The sequence below is a fragment of the Camelus bactrianus genome, chromosome 10 (genome assembly GCF_048773025.1).
Source record: "Camelus bactrianus isolate YW-2024 breed Bactrian camel chromosome 10, ASM4877302v1, whole genome shotgun sequence".
NCBI lineage: Eukaryota > Metazoa > Chordata > Mammalia > Artiodactyla > Camelidae > Camelus > Camelus bactrianus.
This window is the reverse complement of record NC_133548.1, coordinates 70381680-70402783: the sequence shown is the minus strand read 5'-3', so window position 1 is coordinate 70402783 and position 21104 is coordinate 70381680. Positions and strand designations below refer to the sequence as shown.

At 42.0% G+C, this 21104-nt stretch overlaps 1 protein-coding gene across 2 annotated transcripts in view; it reads left to right on the top strand.

The window, feature by feature from the left end:
- Positions 1-20765, top strand: part of PDGFD (platelet derived growth factor D) — a 224432-nt gene extending 203667 nt beyond the window's left edge. For both annotated transcript variants that reach the window (XM_010953182.3, XM_010953179.3), the window contains exons 6-7: positions 7721-7935; positions 18056-20765. In XM_010953182.3, the coding sequence (XP_010951484.2) occupies positions 7721-7935; positions 18056-18181 (341 nt within the window). In that variant the 3' untranslated portion in view covers positions 18182-20765. The remainder of the gene's footprint in view (positions 1-7720; positions 7936-18055) is intronic.
- The last annotated feature ends 339 nt before the right edge of the window (positions 20766-21104 follow it).

Below are 21104 nucleotides of genomic sequence, written 5' to 3'. Positions count from 1 at the left end.
TTGGATATTTCCTCTGCAAAGCTTTCGTTTAGACTTCAGCCAGTCTTTTTATAACCCACATGATCTGTAAGTGTCCAGAGTCCCCACTCACTCATGTTGTCAGCAAGCATTAGTAAAAACCACACTGTTGTTTATCGTGTCACGTCCATCTACCAGCACACACACATAAAATGTTTGAAGGCACCCTCGGCACAGGGACGAGGACCTGTTTGTTTTTTCTCTTGGTGCCAGTGCAGCCTCCGCGTTTCTCCCCATTGTAGGATCCCCTCTTGGTGGCTGTCCCAAGCCTGTTCTCCCAGCTGGCGATATGATTCAAATGCAGACTGATTGGGAAAATCCATTTGGCAATAGAAAACTACAGGTAACTTTTCGTGCCTGGGTGGACACATACGCCTTTGCACACAGTCACTCTTCTTGAAGATGAATGGGTTTCTATACCCATGTTTTTCCTGCACAGTGTTGGGGAAACCCTGCAGCGTCCTTGTGCTCAGTGCCCCGATGGACTTAAGGAGACGGCACCCCCTCCCCAGAGCACACGCTCCTGCAGAAACTTCAGGCACCGGGAGAGCTAGCCCATTAAGTGTCTTTACTTGCAGAGGACTGTGCTAAGTGCTACGTCTCTTGAAATTGAAGGGAATACACATAATCATTGCTTTCTGACATTTTGATCAAGGCGGTCATGACCTTCTCTTCTCAGTGATCACCAATTGCAGAATCTTAGCTACTTCTGGTTTTAGGTGATTCTGGTCTTAACTTTACTTATTGATCTGTTTAACTCATTTTCACAGTAATATGAGGCATACCTACTGAGAGCTCGGATCTGGACCGTGCTTCAAGCGCTCTTAACTCATTCAAGCTTAATGAATTTCTTGGCATTGTCAGTCCCATTTTACCTAGTAAATGAAACAAATTCAGGGAGGTTCAGTGACAGCTGCAAAGCAGGGAGACATGACATCAACCTGGACTCGGTGGTGCTTAAAGCCCAGAGACTCAGAGTCGAGTAAATGAGAGAAAGACAGACATTTAAAGATCGCCTTGATTCTTAGTCATCTAACTTGCTTTCTTATTTTTCATGTGGTAGATGTACTTCAGACATCCCTCTAGAGTTCCGAGAATTGCCTTATGATGAGGTCAGCTGCTCTCATGTCTAATCCAGCACCTTGCAGATGCCCATGCACTCATCCACTCATTTTCCAGTACATATTTGTCAAATGCGTACTGTGTGTCCAGTGACTATAGGTAGGCTACGCAACCCCTCTGCATCTCAGTTTTCACATCTGTCAAATGGGAAAAGGGTTTGTTAATTCCTTGAATTCCATGAGACCTGAGTTTGTGAAAGCATCTCACACAGTACCAGGCACATAGTAGGTGCTCGGTAAATCTCTGTTCGCTCATTGCTTAACAATATTTTTCAACCCTGACAATTAGGCATTGTCTGGTTGGGAACTTTGACTGTGATTTAGATTAACTTCTATAAATAAAAGCAGTAAGTATTTCCATTCTTCAGAAATTAAACCAGCAAATGGGTCATGAGATACATGATTTTAAGTTTAAAATACCCTGATCTTCCCTCATTAAAAGCTATAAAACAATTGTTCTTTCTAGATTTATTTGCACTTGCAGATTGGGGTTGAAATGTAGAAACAGTCTTCACAATTATGTGCTGATTTATAGAGCGGGGAAACTGAAAATCACAGTGAGGTGGTAATGTCCATAAAGATGAACAGACTCCTCCTGGGAAATTTATGATCCTTGAAAAAGGCTGAGAGTCCCTATTTGCTTGGTATAAAAATACTGCAATTTCTTACATAACCCCCCCTCCCACCCCCACCTAAAGCATCATAAATCTGGTGTTTAACATCAAAGTCAGCTTTTCAGCCCTTTACATAACAGGCTGTGGCAAGACGTATTCCTGAGCCCCTGAGACATGGATTGGGGAGCCAGCCTCCTGGATGCCACCCTTTGCCCTGTGTGTGCTTCTTCTAGGTCCCCTGGGTCCTGGGGCCAGTCATCTTCATGCATCGTGGTTCATCCTTGGTAGAGCTGGTTCTAGAACCCTACGTTCTCCATTCTAACCCGACAACCATCCATGGTTTGAGTCATTTCCACAGTGGTTATTGAGTACCTATTCCTTGCAGAGGAAGTTCGGATTGACCAGTAGGTCTTTAAAGGGCTTAAACTTTTTCTAATCGTGGCTTTGTGTTTATGAGTATCCACTCGGAATCACAAAAGATGGATATTCAAAGAAAATCAGAAATGTTTGTCTGGGGGGTGACCTAGTGACTCCAGCTGTTTTTTCCATTGGATTTAATTAGTTGTTTCAAATACTGAAATGGCACATGTATTTAGACTGCAAAAAAAAAAAAATGTTTTTTTTCAGTGGTACCTGTTTCTAATTGTTGAAACCAAGTGGTTTTAGAAGAGGTGGACTTAAATGACCTCCATTTGGTCCTTCTTCTAGGGCCAAAGCACTAGGAAAGGGGGAGATACAAAGGTGATTAACTCTGTTTTTAAGAACCTTACCGTTCAGTGGGAGAGAAATGCCTAAAGAAAGAAAAAGGTAAAACAAGGTCAACAAAGTTAAGTGCTTTTATAAAAGAAGGCAGAGAATGTGTATTGAATATAAAACAAGGGGTAAAAAGAGACGTAAGGTGAATGTGCCTTTTGACTTAGGCTCTAGAAGAATTTTAAATGACATAGTGGACTGAGATGCTAGAGAGGGTGAAATAGAGTGACAAAAGCATGGTGTTAGAAAAGGCATGGCCTTACTTCAAGAACTTGTCTTTCTCATCCCATTACCATGTGCTAAACCTGCTCTAATACGTAGGCTGCTGGCAAGTGCCAGCTAAAAGAGTTTATAGAGAATTTTACTGCTGTAAAGTCTTGATTTGGTTGTTTTAAGATGACTCCTGGCTATCTCCAAGAATATATGGAAATTTAATTGGAGACTAGCAGATTCAGAAAGAGAAAAAGGCTGGTAACACACATAACAGAATAAAGATTTAAGTTTAAAATACCCCGATCTTCCCTCATTAAAAGCTATAAAATAATTATTATTTTTAGATTTATTTGCACTTGCAGATTGGGGTTGAAATGTAGGAACAGAGTAAAGATGAATTAAAGACCAGCACAGTGGCAGATGACCAATAAACTTGACACCCAGAGACTGACCCAGTGAAACCATCCTCTCATTGAACAAAACAAGCAGTGAATGAAACATTCATGGGGAGGGAAAAAAGCATTTTCCTACATTCAATGTGAGGACATTATTTAGTTTCACAGTGAATTTTTGTATTCACACACAACACAAAATGGAAATGATCAATTTGGAAAAGACTTTCAAAGTGTTATTACAAGCTGATCTCCACCTGTGCTGTGCTTGCCAAGCTCGTGAAATATAGTATTGGCTTTATCTGCCCAATGGAAAGAATCTCTAGGATCTTATCATCTGTTCCCCCTGAAAACATTGCTATCAGTCCATCCATCTCTTTACGTGGACCTCCAACTGGTTTACATAACAAAGACTGCAGGTAGGTGAGGGCAAGAAGGAGATGGAGGAGAAATGAGGCCAAAATGAAGATCGTGAATTGACAAAAGTCCTCGCACTCCAGGTGGAAAAAGATGAAATTCGTTATATTTTTCAAAGTACCAAAGAAAAAGTGGGCTCTGTGCAGTTGCCTAGTTTATGAGCAACAACACGATGTACTTTTCCAGTAGAATCTGATAAATGCACGTGTGTGCACGGGGACACATGCTTGGGTGTGTGTAATTGACATATTGAAAATGACAGATCACTGCCTAGAAATGCACCTAGGAAGCCGGGTCGTTTGGACAGAGAGTGGGCCTCTAGTGGGAAAGCTCCAACGGGGCTCATGGAAGCTGCTCTTTGCAGCCTCCTTCAGATCCTCAGACTGGGGCTCACAAGTGCAGGAGTGATGGAGAAGCCTGGATTCAGGCTCTGGCTCCACTAGTGATTGGCTGTGTGGCTGTGGACAATTTTTCTTCTTACCCTCTCAGAATCTCAATTTTCTCACTGTAAAAGTAAGGGTAATAATGGTATGTAATTCATAGCATTTTTAAGGATTTCATGCAACCATATATGTGAGTAACTTTCCACGTTACCTGGTACTTAGGAATGTAAGATGGCCAGGATTAAAAAGACCAGGCTGACTCTCCTTCCTCCCACACCTACACATAAACAGATTAGAAACTGAATGAGGGTGTGCATTCACCAAAATACCACTTTTCCATACTTCCCCACCCCAGTGCTCAGATCCCAGAACTCTGATCACAGCCTAGGAACCTCTGTGACTAGGCTGCACTTTGAGGCTAGTGCTGGGAAAAAAAAAAAAAAAGGTGTTCCCTACGGCACTGTGCAGTGTCCCATGTTGGATTAATATGTCTGGAGGAGACTGTCAGTACACAGCCCAAAAAGCTTTACTGATGTCAAAGATCCATGAGAAGGCAAGACCCAAATTCAAAAGGACAGCAAAAGAGGAGGGAAGTTATGGCTAAGTGGGAGAATGCATGCTTAGCATGCACGAGGTCCTGGGTTCAATCACCAGGACCTCCATTTAAAAAAAAAGAAAAAGATAGCCAAAGAAGGATTATAACTTTATGTAACCTGGGTGAAGTAAGGGAAATTAGATGAAATTAATGGGCCTTTGAATTAAATTGGGAACATCCTTGCTGGTGTGCAGTGTTCCGCTGTGGAGATGGAAGCAGGAATGGGATAGGCAGCCCCTCTCCCTGGGTTTGCACTGTGTGGCCTGCCTCCCTCACCCCAGGCTCCCACCATAGCCTCCCTTCGGACCAGAGCTCTGACCGAAGCCTTAATTGCTGCTCAGTCCCCTGCCTGGCTCCCTGCTCTGCTGCCCTGCCCAGTCAGCCTTCTTTGATGGGAGAACCAGTCTCCCCTGCAGAAAGTCTGCAATGGTACTTTGAAGTTATTTGCATCCACTCTGAAGGGCTTCTTAGTTCTAGTTCTGAATTGAGTGCCTTGGCGGTTTCAATCGCCTGATAAGCAGGACAGCCGGATTCCACAGGAGTCACACTGGGCCACAGTTCTTAGTCGCATCACGATGAATTGGTGCATGACGCTGACAGCATGGTGAATCTCTTTGGGGCAGGTGGGCAACGGAAGTCAGCAGTGCTCAGTGCTAGTCAGTGGCACAGTTGCACGCTGTGAAGAGTTCTGTTACAAGATGAGCAAGGCTTGCTGCCTTGTCCTATCTGTTGAGTGGTGCTTTGGGACTTGGCTGAATTCCCATAGGGAAGCACGTGGGGATTTGGCCTGGGCGTATCCTGGGGATGAGGAGGTAGCTGTCCACCACTCCAGTCCTAGTACAGCGCCATGCAGGGAAGCTTGGTGGCTTGATTCCACACCAGGGAAGTCCGTCCTCTTTCTTCAGTTCTAAGTTGCCTGCCATCCCCCCATTCTGCCTAATATGACAGAGACCCCGAGGCAAAAGAGAATGGTTTCCAGACCAGTTTTCCCACTTGATTTTCACTTTGGGTAAGTAATGCCCACCTGCAGAGGGTAGGGGCCAACGGCAGGGAGTCCTGTGTGTCAGGTGCCTTGTGGCGGCTACACTCAAGTACACGCAGTCCTGTTACTTCCTTCCTGCCCACCCTGCCTTCCATGCGTCACGTCGGCTTCCTGCTAGCAGCACCGCTCTGCTCCCAGGTGTTAGGCAGAACAGATTCCCATCCCCACAAGCAGCAGCAGCCTTGGCCTCTGCGTCAGCCCCGTCCGCAGCCCAGGCATGCACAGCCAGCATCAGCATTTATCTCAAGGTGACACTTGCAATGGATGGTTGCTGCGCTTCTTAATCCATTTATGTAATCCTTTCTGCTTTGCTTGCAGTTATTTTCAGGGCTTTAGCAGCAATAAAATGGTTCCTTTCCCAAGACAGAGTTCATTCAATTTAAATCTGGATTGATTAGAGGTAAACTTATGACATGTCTTTACAAAGGAAGGGGGAAAAAAGCAGCAATAAATTATGCACAGCAATTATTTTGCATTTATTCAGCCCCCCCCCCCCCCCAGTGTCCTGAGCTCAGCATATAACCCAGTCGGGGGAAAAATCCTTGCCCTTGAGGATCAAAAGCTCTTAGGACAGGGCATCAGTCCAATTGCCGTTTAATTCCTTAGTCAAGGGGCCATGGACCACATGGCCAGCCTTTTAGCTGACTTCATGGGGTCAAGTGGACTCCACCCACTCTTGCTTCCTTCTATTTCTGTTTCCCCCACACGCGTTCTACTGACAGCATCCTTAGCCTTTGACCATTGCCCTCAAAGAGTACTCTTTACTACTCCTCAAGCAGCTTTGGTTTAGGACTAAGATATTTAATGGGGCTGGAGTCCAGGGTTAGCCTGATGATAACTGCCCAGCGTTTGTGGGATTCCTCCGGGGGTGGCCTGGCTGCTGACAAGGGAGGTGTACTAGATAATGGTGGGCAGCCGGTGGGGACAAAGGACTTTCTTCTAACTGCATTCTTGTGAGAAAATAGTCATGTAGGTGCTCACCCACCAGAAGATTCGGGTGCCAAATAGGTGGATTTTTAGATGGATTTTGAGACCACAATTAAGTGGTAGTCTCTGTTATATAATAATATATATTTAATTCACGTAAATATTAATGACTAAAATTTGAAAATTTAGGGTGATGCTCTTAATTCATAGAAGTCCCAATAACCAACTCCCTGGATAATTATTTACATGGAATAATGGCCAGAAGAGAGAAACAGAGGAGAAAGGTCTGCAATTTTTTTTCTTTTAATTTTTGACCATTTGACTTTAAAGAGAAAAAAAAATGGGGGGAAATCAAAATAAATCAAGATGAATAATAATAACCAGCATTAATTGAGTACCAGGCACACTGCATTCAGTCCTTGATTATTGCTATGAAATAGGTAAGGTTATACTGTTTACATTTTATAGATGAAGAAACAGAGGTTCTGAGTGGTCCAAGAACTTTCCGACTAAAAAGGAGACATAGCCGTGATGCCAACTTAGCTGTAACTTCAGTGCGGAGCCCTGGCACTTAACCACTATGCTATACTGCCATCTAGGACCCAAGGCACAAATGTGCATCACGTTCGCAACCCCAAAAAATGCTATTTTCTTTGACATTCTGCTTGACCTTGGAGTTAAAATGAAGCACAAACCTTTTTATTCCCTTCATGTACTTGTAAAATTTCACCGCCAGGTAAATGGATTAGAGTAATTGTCCCTAATGTGTCCTCACTCTAATTCAAATTATGTTTAAGTAATGGCTTAAAGTCAGGACTTATTTAGAATCAAGAAGAAATATTTATACACAAATATATATGTTTTAAGATAAAGACAATTACTGTAAATTGCTGAATGTTTCATTTTCTTTCCTCTGCGCTTTTTTTTTTTTTTTTTTTTTTTTTTTTGCATTTAAAGCAGTGCAAGGAAACTTGAGCCAAGATACTAAGGTTTTGAGGGGCTTTTTTGTTTTCATTTTGTTGTCCTTTTTTTTTTTTTTTTTTTTTTGAAGGGCAGATAGGCTCAAAAGAGAAATCAGCTTTTCCGCCTCTGGTGTTTGGGGTAGTTATTGAGATCCCTAGGACAGATTCAGTCCCTGGGTTAAGGTTGTCATCACAGAATCTTCCCACCCTGTTCTCCAGAGCGCATGCTGTGTTGCTGCTCCCGTCCCATGCTTGCTTACCAAGTGCATGTGTCTCTTAACAGTCGACCTGGACAGGCTCAATGACGATGTCAAGCGCTACAGTTGCACCCCCAGGAATTACTCCGTCAACTTGCGAGAGGAGCTGAAACTGACCAACGTCGTCTTCTTTCCACGCTGCCTCCTGGTGCAGCGCTGCGGAGGAAATTGTGGCTGTGGCACTGTCAACTGGAAGTCCTGCACGTGCAGTTCAGGGAAGACTGTGAAAAAGTACCACGAGGTATGTCATTTTTCAGACGTCTTTGTTGCAGGGCTGCATTTAGCCTTTTTCAGCTGTGGTTCTGGGAAACAGGACCATCGCCTTGGTTGTTGGGGTTGTTCACTGCACAAGGGCACCTCCCCGGCTCGGGGGTGATTGGGAAATTGTACTTGTGCTAAATTTGCCAAGTAGGTGCCCTGGGGACGGTGTGATTCCATCCTGAAGAAGCGCCTCCTTTTTCTAAGCCTTATAATATGCCATGTAGGTTGACAAAAGTCTTGTTAAGAATATATCATCAACTATGTGATGCAGTAATCTGAGAGCTTGGCCTCCGTGTAGAAATGTGATTGGATATGACTGAAAAACTGACTTTGCTTTAAGCAAGTAAAAACTTGAATTCACTCAAGCACTTAAAAAATTAAGCAGAGTAAAGATAACAAAATATAAATTGTCAGAAAATATACTTTGTCAGAGACTTTTTCAGTCTCGAAATACAGAAATATTTTTTCTTCTAAAAGTACTAAATTTGCTAAATACTACTGAACGCTCTGGGAACTCTGCTCTGAAATGGTGCAAAAATAAAAAAAAGTAAATATAAAGATAAGAGGAACACAATGGAAATGTTATAGAAATCTGAATCCCATCCAGAGACCAAGCGACACTCAGAGGGTTGGAGAACTCGGATTTATTATGCCGGCGGGCCCAGAGGAGTTAACACTCCAAGTTCTGGACCCCGTCTGTAGGCCTACACAGGCTTTTATAGGGTTTTAGGTTTCAATTAAGTTTGTGCCATATGCAAATAAGGTGTTAGAAATGGACCAATCAGGAGTGAGCTTTTGGGACCCAGTGGAATTTTAGGGGTAAGTTTCATTTTCCTAGAAGCAAGCCATTTTACAGAAGTACAAAAGCAGGAAGGCAATGGCCCTGCCTGGTCCCTTTGTGGTTTTTCCCCTTCATAAGGAGAGCAGTAATTTTCGATAATAATAACAGCAAACAGACATAAGCTTTTACCGTGTGCAAGACATCATTATAAGCAGTCATTAGCTCTCTTGGCAGGTTCTCAACCATGCTGCAAGGGAACTGCAATTTTTATTCTCTTTTTATAGATGAGTAAACGGAGCCCTAAGAGGAGCAGTCGACTGACCAGTGTGACCTGGTCAGTGGCTCACAGAGCCGGGACCTAAACTCAGATCAGCTGGTTCTGGGGTCTGTGTTCTTATCACTAGTAATACTGCACTCTCTCCTCTTAAATATAGAAGGGAGGAGTTAGGCTATAGCTCAGGTGTAGAGCTTAGCATGCTTAGCAACCATGAGGTCCTGGGTTCAATCCCCCGGAGTACCTCCTCTAAGAATAAATAAATAAATAAATAAATCTTATTCCTACCCCCACCAAAGAGTTGGATAAATACATAGCACTTTACTAAGAATTAAAGAAAGAGTAGACTTCAGGGGAGTTAGAGCTCCTGACCTCGGCGGCAGCTCCGTTACTTCCTGATTGTGGGAGCGCATTCGAGTCACAGCAGCGCAGAGACGCAGTTTTCGTGTATGTGAGATCGGACTAAGCAATTGTATCTGATAATCCCCTGCAGGGTGGTTCTGGGGATCAAAGAAAATAGTGCCCATGAAGTGCATCTGTGAGAGGTGAAGCATCGTAGAGAAAATGGGTTTAAAAACATTAACTAACATACGAAGCAAACACTTTTCTTCGGAATCACTGTTTGAGTTGCTTTGCATTAGTATCCACCGAGCAAAGGACTGGATGGTGCCCCCTGAATAAAATCTCCAGCCTTATATGGCTGTTTTGTCTTCCTGAAAACAATACAACAAAAATAAGCTAGGAGGTGATCTCTGAGCTAAATGAAAAGGGCTACGTCATAAATGGTATTTTTCAACTTGGGAAATGTAGGTGGTTGGAGGCCACAGTCACCATGCTTACCTCCGACAGGGACACACGATTTTAGACCCGCATAGAGCGTGTTTTCTTAGTCACAAGAATTTCTTAACTCCACCCCATAGTTTTCAAAGGGGAAAAAAAAAATGTTCTCAGAGCCAGAGAATGCTGTTGTCTGTGTTCATTGTGTTTTATTTTTGTATGACCTGATGAACTCTAGATTGGACTTTGTCTTTGTGTCTAAGAACCTGAATTTTGTAACGCTGAGTCATTCCCCAAGGATAAGTGCAGAATGCAATAATTTGGTTCAAGTTAAAATAAGACCAGGAAGTGGCAAGATCTCTACCTTGTCTTAACAGTGAGGAAAAACCTGGGAGTTCAGGCCTTTGGTGCATTTGTAGAGTGCTTTGTTTTCATCTTGACTCTCTCCTCAGATAGAAGTTATAGCTTGATTTCTTAAATGGCTTAATGTGGAAACAGAAGAATTAAATATACACCCAATAGGACCCTTGCGTCCCCTGACAATTAACTCAGAAAAAATCTGAAGGGTTCTTTTCTTAGTTCTATTCTCGTCCCTCTACACAGGGGCTATTACCTGTAGATTTCTGTTCACAATTAATACCGACAAGGAGGAAGCCCTTGATCTCTTTGTTCAGTCACATGCGTGGGTCTAAAATGTTGCCATCTTTTTGAAATTGCTGTCTAAAGCATCTTTTTGAAACGTGTGATGGTATTTTTACTTCTCAGAGTCTACAGAGCTCTGAACAAAATCACTGCCGAGTTCTGGACAAAGGGAGCGAACAACATCAATCACTCGGTCAGTAACTGCACGCCTGGAGCCCACAGCGCTGGCACATTTTCCCCAGATTCCTAAAATACCCTGCAAACACGTCCCAGTGCTCACTGTGCCGGGCGCCCCGTGGAAAAGGGCAGTGGGCTTGTGCCATTTCCAGACGTGGGGATTGCTTGAGCTCACTCTCATTAGGGGAAAATCTTCGTCCTCTAGTCTCTTGGTTTTGGGTCTGTGTGCTGAACTCAGAGAAATGAGAAACCGGTTTACCCAGCTCCTGGTTGTAACTGATGAGATGTGAAATGAGATTTTACGAGAGATGAGCACCCTGAAGGGGGTGACTGGAATTCGTCACAGAGGCAAGCCTGTAGGACTCTCCACAGATATTTCAAGGCTCAACATTGAAGGAATAAGATTTAAGAAATTAAAATGTATAGTTATAAAATTATCAATAATTAGAATGATACGTAAAAGGAAGCTAATATTGTTCTTTTCACAGGCCATGCAACTTCCCCTGTAAGAATTTGAGCATTCTTCCCTGTGCAGTAAAAGGTTACCATCTGTGATATTTCTTGCTCTCAAAAGTTTGTAAAGTATTTTTCCACTTTCTTAGCAACCATTCTAGGCCTCTTGACATATATAGAATATAAAAAATACTTCTGAAGGTGACATTTAAAGAGGGAAGTTTCCAGAAAATACTGTGTAGACAGTTAAAGGATGCTATCATTCCAGTCCTCATCTTCCCTTGACAATGCATAATGAAAATTCCCTAGAAATATGGTGAGCTTTTTAATTAATATTTACTGGGGTTTTTTTGTTTTGTTTTTTGTTTTTGTTTTTTTAGTAATTTGGGCCCCTAGCTGGGTCCATTTGCTCAACAACCAAAAACTTAAAAGGCAATAGAGAAAGAAAGACAGAAGTTAGTTTTGTCCATCCTTCCTCTCATGGCTTTGTCAGGATGCTGACATCCCCGTGGTATCTAGGGGAACTTTATGCAGTGATGAGAGACTTCAGACCTGTACCACCCAGGATGGTAGTCACCAGCGAACGTGGTTAAGGAGCACTTGAAGTGGGTGTGATGCAAATGAGAAACTGAATTTTTTATTTTATTTAATTTTAACTGGTTTGAATGTAAATAGCTACACATGGCCAAGGGCTACCATACTAAATAGCCTAAGCCTAGACCCATCTCTGTCTCTGGCACATTTACAACGTCTAGAACCATTCCCATCTCTCGAAAACATGAAAAATGACTTTGGAGACTTCTTTTTAATTTTATATTGAATATAAGAATTGTATGTTAAAAATGTGCTGCCCGTTACAGCTTAAGAGTTAAAAGATGTTAGCAGATACTATAAATGAAACAAAATATTAATTAGAGGTAATGAAGTGCTCAGCTTGAGACTTGAGATAAAAGAATAGTACTTTTAATTTTTACATGTTTTAAGCATATGTCATTGAAACAAATTTAGCTAAAATTGCAAATTGAGATTAGGAAGACAGGAAAACAGTTTTTTGGAAAGCATTTCAACTCCTTGGCAAAGGCGATGAGTTTTGGGGTTATGATAATAATTAACTGTAACAAAAGTAAAGAAAATCTCTTTTCTATTATTTTTCTGGAAACAGCATTTCTACAGCCATATAGAATCTCCCTCCTTTTCCCCTTTCTCCCTCTTTGAGTGAGACCATGAGACAACTCTCTTGTGGGCCTTTCCTGTGTTTTCCTATAAGAGAGAGGACAATAGAAGAAAAAAAATCACATGACTAGATGTAGGTTCAAGTTTCAGCTCTGCCACACAGGAGGCCACCCAGAGCCAGCCCCAAAACCTCCCAGGGCCTCGGGTCTCCTCACTTAACCCCCTCGATAACCTACATTTTTTTAGTTTTTCAGATCTAAAATTATATGATATCCATGAACTGTTACACTCTGTCCTACTCCCCAAATCTTTTCTTTTCTTTCTGAAATTGTATAAGGAATATAAAGAGATTGGTGGTTGACGTGCTCAGTGAATGCAAAAGAATAAAGATAATCTGGAATAGTTAATGTGTATATGTTACCGAGTCCAAACTCCTGCTCGCCGCACGACAGGCCAGTAAATTGGGAGACGAGGTGCTGGGGCAAGGAATAATGACTTTATTCAGAAAGCTGGCAGACTGAGAGGATGGCAGACTAATGTCTTGGAGTCATCCTACTCAAGTCAGACTGCAGGCTCCTTTTATACTAAAAAGGGGCGGGGGTGTGGTTGGTTGTTGCAAACTTCTTGGTGTAGGATTTCTTTGTTCTTGGAATCCTTTGTTCTTGCAGCTGTCCATGTGGATCAGGTCATGGTGTCCCTGTAAACCTCCGACAAAACAAACATTATTTTCCATTCTGCAACTTGTTACCTTTATATAAGGGCAAAAAGTGTTAATACCCTTAAAGGCCAGAGCCTTGAAAACAGGCTCTCCTGTCTATTTCAGGCTAAAGGCAACATTCTTTTACAAAAGATGCAGAAACAGCAAGGCTAAGCCTAGAAAACAGGGCACAGGGTTAGAGCCAAAGGATCAGATCTAATATGGAGTCAGATTTGTTCTTTTCTATTACATGTAGTCTGCTTATGAAAAAGTTTATTCACTCATGGATAGCAACACCTGTGCTCCTCATCTTTTGGGGATCTTGGGTGAATGAAAGCGTCTGAAGGTGCTGAAGCACAGGACAGATGTGGGTGGAATTTTTTGAGACCATGGTCTGGCTTTCTCAGTTCTCACTTCCTTACAGCCCCGATGACTCACGGGTAAAGGGACTGTCTAAGAACTGCAAAATGCAGGCATTGATTCCCTTGTCAACCAAGCTTCACATCAGGACTTCCCGCCAAAGTTCAGCAAACATACCTTGGGGCATGACACTCCTCAGATAGACAAGACCCCTCTGGGACATGAATGGATGGTCAGTGCTAATGCCATGCCCTGAAATTTGGTGCCCAGCTAGGCATCCATTGTGGTTTCTGCAATTGGTAGACTGAACATGTAGTCATTAATCCTCTAAAGTTATGTCAAAATCATTTACCTATTCAGTTCTCTAAAGGTAGAACTGTAGCTAAAGGCACCTAGAGCACTCACAGAAAACTGATAGAAATAAATGTCCACAGACGTCAAGATTGCATTGTCAAAATTCAAGAGAGTTTTATAGACCTTCAGTATCATTCCCAGCCTTTGGTCGCCGTCATACTTAGCTTGTCAGCCAGATGTAGCCGAGCCCTGTCATCTGTGCCTTTCTTATTGAGTGCCGTATCTCAGGACTCAGGATCTCACTCTGTTACAACTTTCAGCCTCCCTTGAAACCATCACCTGCAAGTTGAGCAGTTACCCAGGTAGAAAATAAGATGTGTTCCTTTCTCAAAATATGTCTGCTATAGTCTCTTCGGGTTTCAGAAAAATTGAGTACCAGCCCTTAAAAATCTTAATGCTGTGTACATTTTTCATCAAGTCTGTAAGCATGAAAGAAGTCAAAATGGAAGCAAAAATGTGAAGTGTTTCTTTTTTTCTTAAGGTAAAAAATTATGTGTACTGAATGCTGCCTGCCTTGAGTTGGATAGAATCTTAAACTCTTATTAATGAATCTGGTTTATACAACACACATGTCCTGAAATACGAACTGTGTTCCTATGTCAGCCATTGATTTGAGAACTGTTACAAGGTCTTAATGACCTTTTTTTTTATATTCCCAATAAACAAGAACCCAACTCAGCAGATAGGTTTTCTGCCCATATTGTTTTATTAGTGTAATAGCTTTATGGCAATGATTCATTCAGTGGTTTATTGGCAACAAGGCGAGCAACTGTAGTTAAATATCGTTTGAAATATGGTAATTTGCAAACTGAGCATCTTTGATTTTTGTGTAGTGGTATGAAGACCACCAACTGGCTCCGTCATCCTCCATTTAGTAAAGTCAACTGTCCCTGGCTTTGTGCGCTTTTCTGGGTGGCGGAAGAGTCAAGATTGCCATTTTCAGCCATAGGTGATAAGAAATGGCTGGCTGCTCCTCAGTGGATTTTTATTTGAGTGTGTGTGTGCTTGCAGCTGTGAATCATTGCTCAGAAAATAGGAAAGCATTTTGTGATGGTGCCTATTAGTAAGTGTCCTTCACCAGTTTTAATTAATTCAATGGTTCGTTCCCTTTTAAGGTGACCAGATAACCCATGCTAGACAGTTTGTGTTCTCAGATAAAGGCTTTTCATTTTTCTTTTAACTTTCCATACTGTCTCAAATCAGCTTTGCTTTCCTCCTCCTTTCAATGCTGTGTACCTGAATCTAAGACTATTACATGGTCTGAAAGCTTTGAACATCAGTGCTGTGATCAGCCAGTAAAGCAGTCCAATTTCCACTTTGTTCAAACAGTGCTTTCCTGTCTTGTCTAGGAAAGGGTCTGCCAATTCATTTTTCTCCTCTTATCAGCAAAACACATATATACTGTGCTCACACCGCTTAATATAAAACACAGGGAAAAATCCCTGAACAATCAGGCGACCAGTTAGAAAAACTGGCCGGGCTCTGCTCTCGTCCCAAAGCACACACTTCATTTGCCATCAAACAAGGAAGCAACTCAGCAGAGCACTGGTTTTGCAGATGTTGGTGACGGCAACTTACTAGGCTTTGACAGTGGTCTTTTTTAAATGGGGACTATTTATCATATGCTCAACTTCTTCGGAATCATCTTCCTCCCCTGCATCTGCCAATCTCCAAATCTGGTTTACAGGCAGATAGTCTCGGACAGTAGTGACTGATATTGGGGAAATTCTTGGCAGAGTTGTAGGAGTACGACCCCTAACCCCTTCCAAGGCACTCGGACCAAATATGGCACGTGGGGCTTTCATGTCTGTCATGCGCGGGCTCTTCCAACCCCCAAATGTAATATACGCTTCATCCATTGTCTTGGTTACTCATTTTGTTACGGAGAGACAGCAATTTTCCTTCCTGCAGAGACCCAGCAGGAGAGAACATGGAGCAAAGAAAGGCAAATGTTGTAATTCTGCTCTCAGGACGTGTAATTTTATTTCAAAGCTGTGAAAGGCTTAAAAGTGGTGCAAAGCATGGACCCCTTTATTTTGGCCTCTGCTTTATTTCCTGGCTGGTTTTGCTTTGCCCACTCTGTCTGTTGGAGGCTGAGACAGAGGAGGCACGAAAGAGAGACTGTGAGCAGACGTTCCCACACGTCTGCGCTGGCGGCGTCACGCACCACGTTCACGCAGGTGCATTTCTTCAGCAGCTGCCCCCAACATGCTGCAGACCTGAGCAAACGAAATTTCAGTTTCCTAGGTAAGGGCACGAGCTAGGCCACCTGGAGTCACATACTGCTTCCATCAGTGACTAGCTCTGTGACCTTAATCTCTCTCTTTCCTTATCTGCAAGCAAGATTAGAAAAGTACCAATCTCATAGTGTTGCAGTGAAGTCCAAAATATTTAATAGTTGCAAAGTCACTTACAACAGCGTGTGGCATCTAGTAAAATACTCAATAATCTTAGTGATGATTTTTGCTATCCTTGTCTTCAAAGTGTATATAATACAGTTAATAGAAAGCCTAAAAAATCACGTGAAATTGTGTGGTATACATTGTAAATTCAGTAGAATTGCGGTGGGGGGACTGGACAATATAATTCGCTATAAAAACTGGCATTTGGACTAGTTTTACCAAAATCACATCATTTTGAGTCTTTGTGCCCTGCCTCATGAACACTTCTAGAATGTTCTTTTCCCTCCCCATCCATTTTATACTCTTAAGTGTTCTTTTGAAGCTCTTCTACAAATAGGACTCGGTGTTCCACTCTGTGTTTGCAGAATCCAGGCTCTTTAGTTTTATTGACACTGAAAAATGCAGCGCCCCAGAAACTTCCATGGAGCTAAATGCTGAAGTCAAGGGGATGTGTGAGGCCTGAGACTCGAGGCCCGGTTCTCCTAGTAGGAGGTTTGGGTTTGTTTATGACTTGAGGCAGGTGATGTAAGGATGAGAAAATTGCTGGGAATAACAACCTACAGTAAAAACTTGGGGGAATGCCATGAAACGTTATACAGACTTGAAAGTCAGATTTCCCCGCAGCTCATCTTCACCTAGACCCAACCATCAGGTCACCATCCCAGTTCACATGTGGTACCCAACCCACCTTTGAGACACAAAAGAAAATCGTGGCCACATTAGAGAGGCGTTGGGTTCTTGGGTCCGAGTGTGCTCGGAACCTAGCAGACAAAGCCCTGCTCCCAGGTCCAAGGGGCCGGGAGACCCGGGACAAGTCACTTGGCCTCCTTGGAATCTCAGTTCTCCAATCTACAAAGTGTGAATGAGGACACCTTCTCTAACAGTGTGACGTGGTTCGTCCGAGGGCAAAGAAGTAGCGTGTCTGTGCAAATTCTTTAAAGACTGTAAAATGCTACATAATTGTATGGTGGTGTCCTGCAGAGTTGAATGTCAAAAAAGGAAAATAGAACAAAATCAAAAGTAAAGGCTAACAGGAACCTAAGAACATCAAGAAAAGAAGCAATTAAACTGACTACAGAGTAGATGGAAAACAAGTGTGTAGTGTAATGTACAATGTGATGTTTGACTCCAGTCAAGGTCACGCTTGGGAAGAAGAGTGAGCTTTAAATTTAATAATTTGCAAAATTATGTTTAAACTTTTTAATTCAAAAATTAAGGATGTATTTTATGAATTTAAGAAATGTATTATTAACAGACACGCATTACTATATGTAAAACAAACAGTGAGGACTTAATGTGTAGCACAAGGAACTATATTCAATTTCTTATAATCATATAATGGAAAAGAATCTAAAGAGAAAAAATAAATATGTGTGTATATATAACTGAATATGTTGTATTGATATACAGGCGTTAATGTAAAAAGGTTTTGGTGGAGCTTGATCTGTTTTGAACTGTAAAAGGTGTTATATCTTAACATAATATGTTATGTGTGTTATGTAAGGACATAAGAACATAAACACATTTTCATTGACTTACGGCCACTAATGCCCTTCATCAGGGTAAAATGCTTTTTTACATCTACCAGCATATTGGGTTCGTGACTTTATTTGTCCTCCTGTCTACAGAGGTAATAATATGCTCGGTATTTTATTTCTCTGTGGCACATGCTGTGGAGAAGAACCCTTCTGGCACTATTTGGGACAGCACCTGTCACAAAACAGGCCCTTAGAAAGCTATCGATAAGTGCCTGCTAGGACACCCAAGGCCACCTTGGTGCTGCAGGTAGGCCATGCAGGAGGCGTTACTCTGTGATCAGTGGACTCCATTACTTCAAGGAGTTAATGATTGTCTGCAACAATATTTACATGTGTGCATTCTCATAGCAAGCCCATAGCTTTCGTTGGCTCTTCAAAGGCTTAAAAACCAGTTGTCATAAAGAAAGTAAGTAGTATGTAGTCGAGTTATGCACCAGAGGCTTTCTAACAGGAAATGTGCTTCTTGTCCTAGGTGTTAAAGTTTGAGCCTGGCCATTTCAAGAGGAGGGGCAGAGCCAAGCACATGGCGCTCGTTGACATCCAGTTGGATCACCATGAGCGGTGCGATTGTATCTGCAGCTCAAGACCACCTCGATAAAAGAACGAGCACGTACTTACATTAAGCATGACAGAACCTTTATTTTAAGGAGGGTGTGGTAAGAGATCCTTTTCCCACCAGCAGCCGAACTTACTATTAGCCTGCAAAGCAATGAACGCAAGTGGCTGCTGAGTTCCAGCCTAGCTTTGTTAGTGCCATGGCAAGTAGAAAGGTATATCGTCCATCTCTGTATCCGAGAATATAAGATTACATCTAATAATAGTGTCTGAGAATATATATATATATATATATACACACACATTTATATATATATATATATATATCTCTCCACATCTATGTGTAAATAGAACAAATGGTTTATTCATCATATATCACCAGGTTTGCCAGAGCCCACATATGGTTGAGTTATTTAGCCCCTTAAAATCTGACAAAATAAGGGATGTAAATACACAAAAACGTGTCTTTGGAAGATTTGGAAGCTTCATTTGTTTATTTTGATGTTTTGAATCACAAAACAATTTCAAATCTTGCTCTTTTAAAGAAAGGACCTTGTATATTAAGAATCAATAGATGAGCTTTTTTCATTATACATCTTAATTATAAAAAAGGAAAAATGTGGTGTCTGGCAAAAGGCACATTCTTGCGCATTTTTCCCGTGAGATGTACTACGTGCATGCTTCCCTGTGTAGATAATAATTACCTGTCTCCAATGCATGCCATAATAATATAGGTGCTTTCGAAATAAAGTCATGAAGTCTTCTTTTTATGTATCTTGCTGAGGCATGCAAATTCATTACCACCTGTCTCAAAAACACTTTCTCACAAGGTTTATTATTATAATCCTATGAGAGACAGTTTATAAGCTGCAGCAGAACTTTGAATTGTTTCTTTTCAGAAACCTCTCCACCGAAGTAACTTCTTGGGAGAGTGGCATGGGGACTCTGTATGAGCCTTTCAAAATCGTGTTCGTTGAAAAATTCGGGCAGGTGAAAGTCAAAAAGTGAGCACTGAAATATTAACGTAACTGAGAATCAGATGGAATATTTGATTAGAGACCTTATTTCATAATGGATTCAAACTCTCCAAACCATGCCGATAAATTTTATATATCTTGCTTTTTTGTGGGCCTGTCTCCCATATGCAGACAGATTTACAATGGCCTTTTATATTTGACAAGCCATCATGGATTATTTATAGCCTATAAATGTTTGTGTATTAAAACAACCCACTTTTATTGATGTAAATTCCTAATCAGATGCTCAACATCCAGTTCAGATGAATTCCTGTTTCTGAACTAAGTGAAACGAGAGCTGAGGTCTCTGGTTCTTTCCAAATCTATGGAGCTTGTTCTAGAAGCCATGCTGCAGATCGTGGGGACGCAAGTTTGGCCCTGCCCTCCCACTAGGAAACTGGTTTTACATTGGTGGCAGTAATTGGTACTTAGAGTGATTTTTCCTCCCTGACCCCTTAGAGTCTGTTACAACTTTAGAGGTGGACTCCAGGCATGGGAAGTGATCCGTCCTTCTCCAAAGCCAGACTCTTCAGAGAGCAACACTGAAATCGAAATAGCTCAGGAGCTGCTCAGAGAGAATGACATTTTTCTTCCTACTTTGAAAGAAAAAAGGAGAGCCAGATGCTTCCCTGAGTCCAGGCTCTGCTGACTACAGCCGAGCTGAGTGAGGGGTCTGGGACCCGGGTCCGTGAAGCCCCAGTGTCAGATGAGTGGCCTAAGTACACTTGGATTTCTGGGCAGGTGCTCTCAGGACCAGGTTCACGACTCTCCCCGGGAGCTCATTTCTGCTCGGCTCTTTGAGATGAAAGGCTGGTGCTTGCTGAAGACGTGCTTTCAAAAATTCCCTACCAGCGTCCAGTTTTCCCCTCAGGGGATGACTCGTAAAAAGAAACCCCACTCTAATTGTTCTGTTGTCCAGAATCTCAGAGCATGATCAGAAATAGCTGAGGCAGACACTCTCAACAGTCAGGAACCACCCTTCCCCTTCCACGGCCACTTGCTGGCTTCCTATGAGGACATCGGCTTCCTGTACCAAAATCAAAACGTATGTTCCGTCCCTCTGGCTTGTTCAGCTGTTAAGTATGAAAAATTAGAGCATTCTACCCAATTTTCAATAAACCTTCCAGGCTGCAATAACCAGGATGGTTTTCAGCTAAAGCCTTATCTGTACTTTTTATTTATTAGCTGAAATGTACGCAGGCATATTCACTCACTTCTTTTTTCCTTTCCTGAGTATTTTATTAAAACTTCTCCCTTGGTTATCTGTTATCTCTTGCCCTTCCAACATGTAGCCAATAAATCTGTTTCATTGCCATCAAAGGAATAAAAAGCCCGCCGTACAAATTACATTTCAAAACAAACCCTAATAAATCCACATTTCTGCATGGCTCACTCACCTGGAATCATGCCTTCCATTTGATATGTTCTAATAGGGCAGAACACTTTCGTAAGTGGAATTTTTTATGTGTTTTGGTTTTTGGTGGTGGTTTTTTTTTTTTTTTTTTTTGGTCGTATCGGTAACATGCAGCTTTTTCCTCACATAGCGTTTTCTGTAGTAAATGTAATATGCCTCTTATCTTCATGAAAAATAAATATTGCTTATGAACAAAACGACTCCATTATTTCGTATTCTACTGCAGTTTTCAAAGGTGTACAGCGTTACAAACTTACTTCCCCAAAAGCACAGAGCTGTTCGGAGTGACAAGATGGGGTGATTTGGGGGAGCCTGTTTTTAGAACATCGGTCCTTGGCAGCAAGCTTTGACTCTGTCTCTGTCCTGAAAGCCGCAGGAAACCGGAAGTGAGGCAGGACTTGGGTTTTGTTTTCTTGCTGCTGTGGTTGCTCTTTGACTGTTTGTTGCCCCCCCCCCCGCCACCCCCCCCACTGAATAATGAAAGATATTCTTTCATTATGAGATATTCTCTTCTGACATTCCTTGCTTCAGAGAGT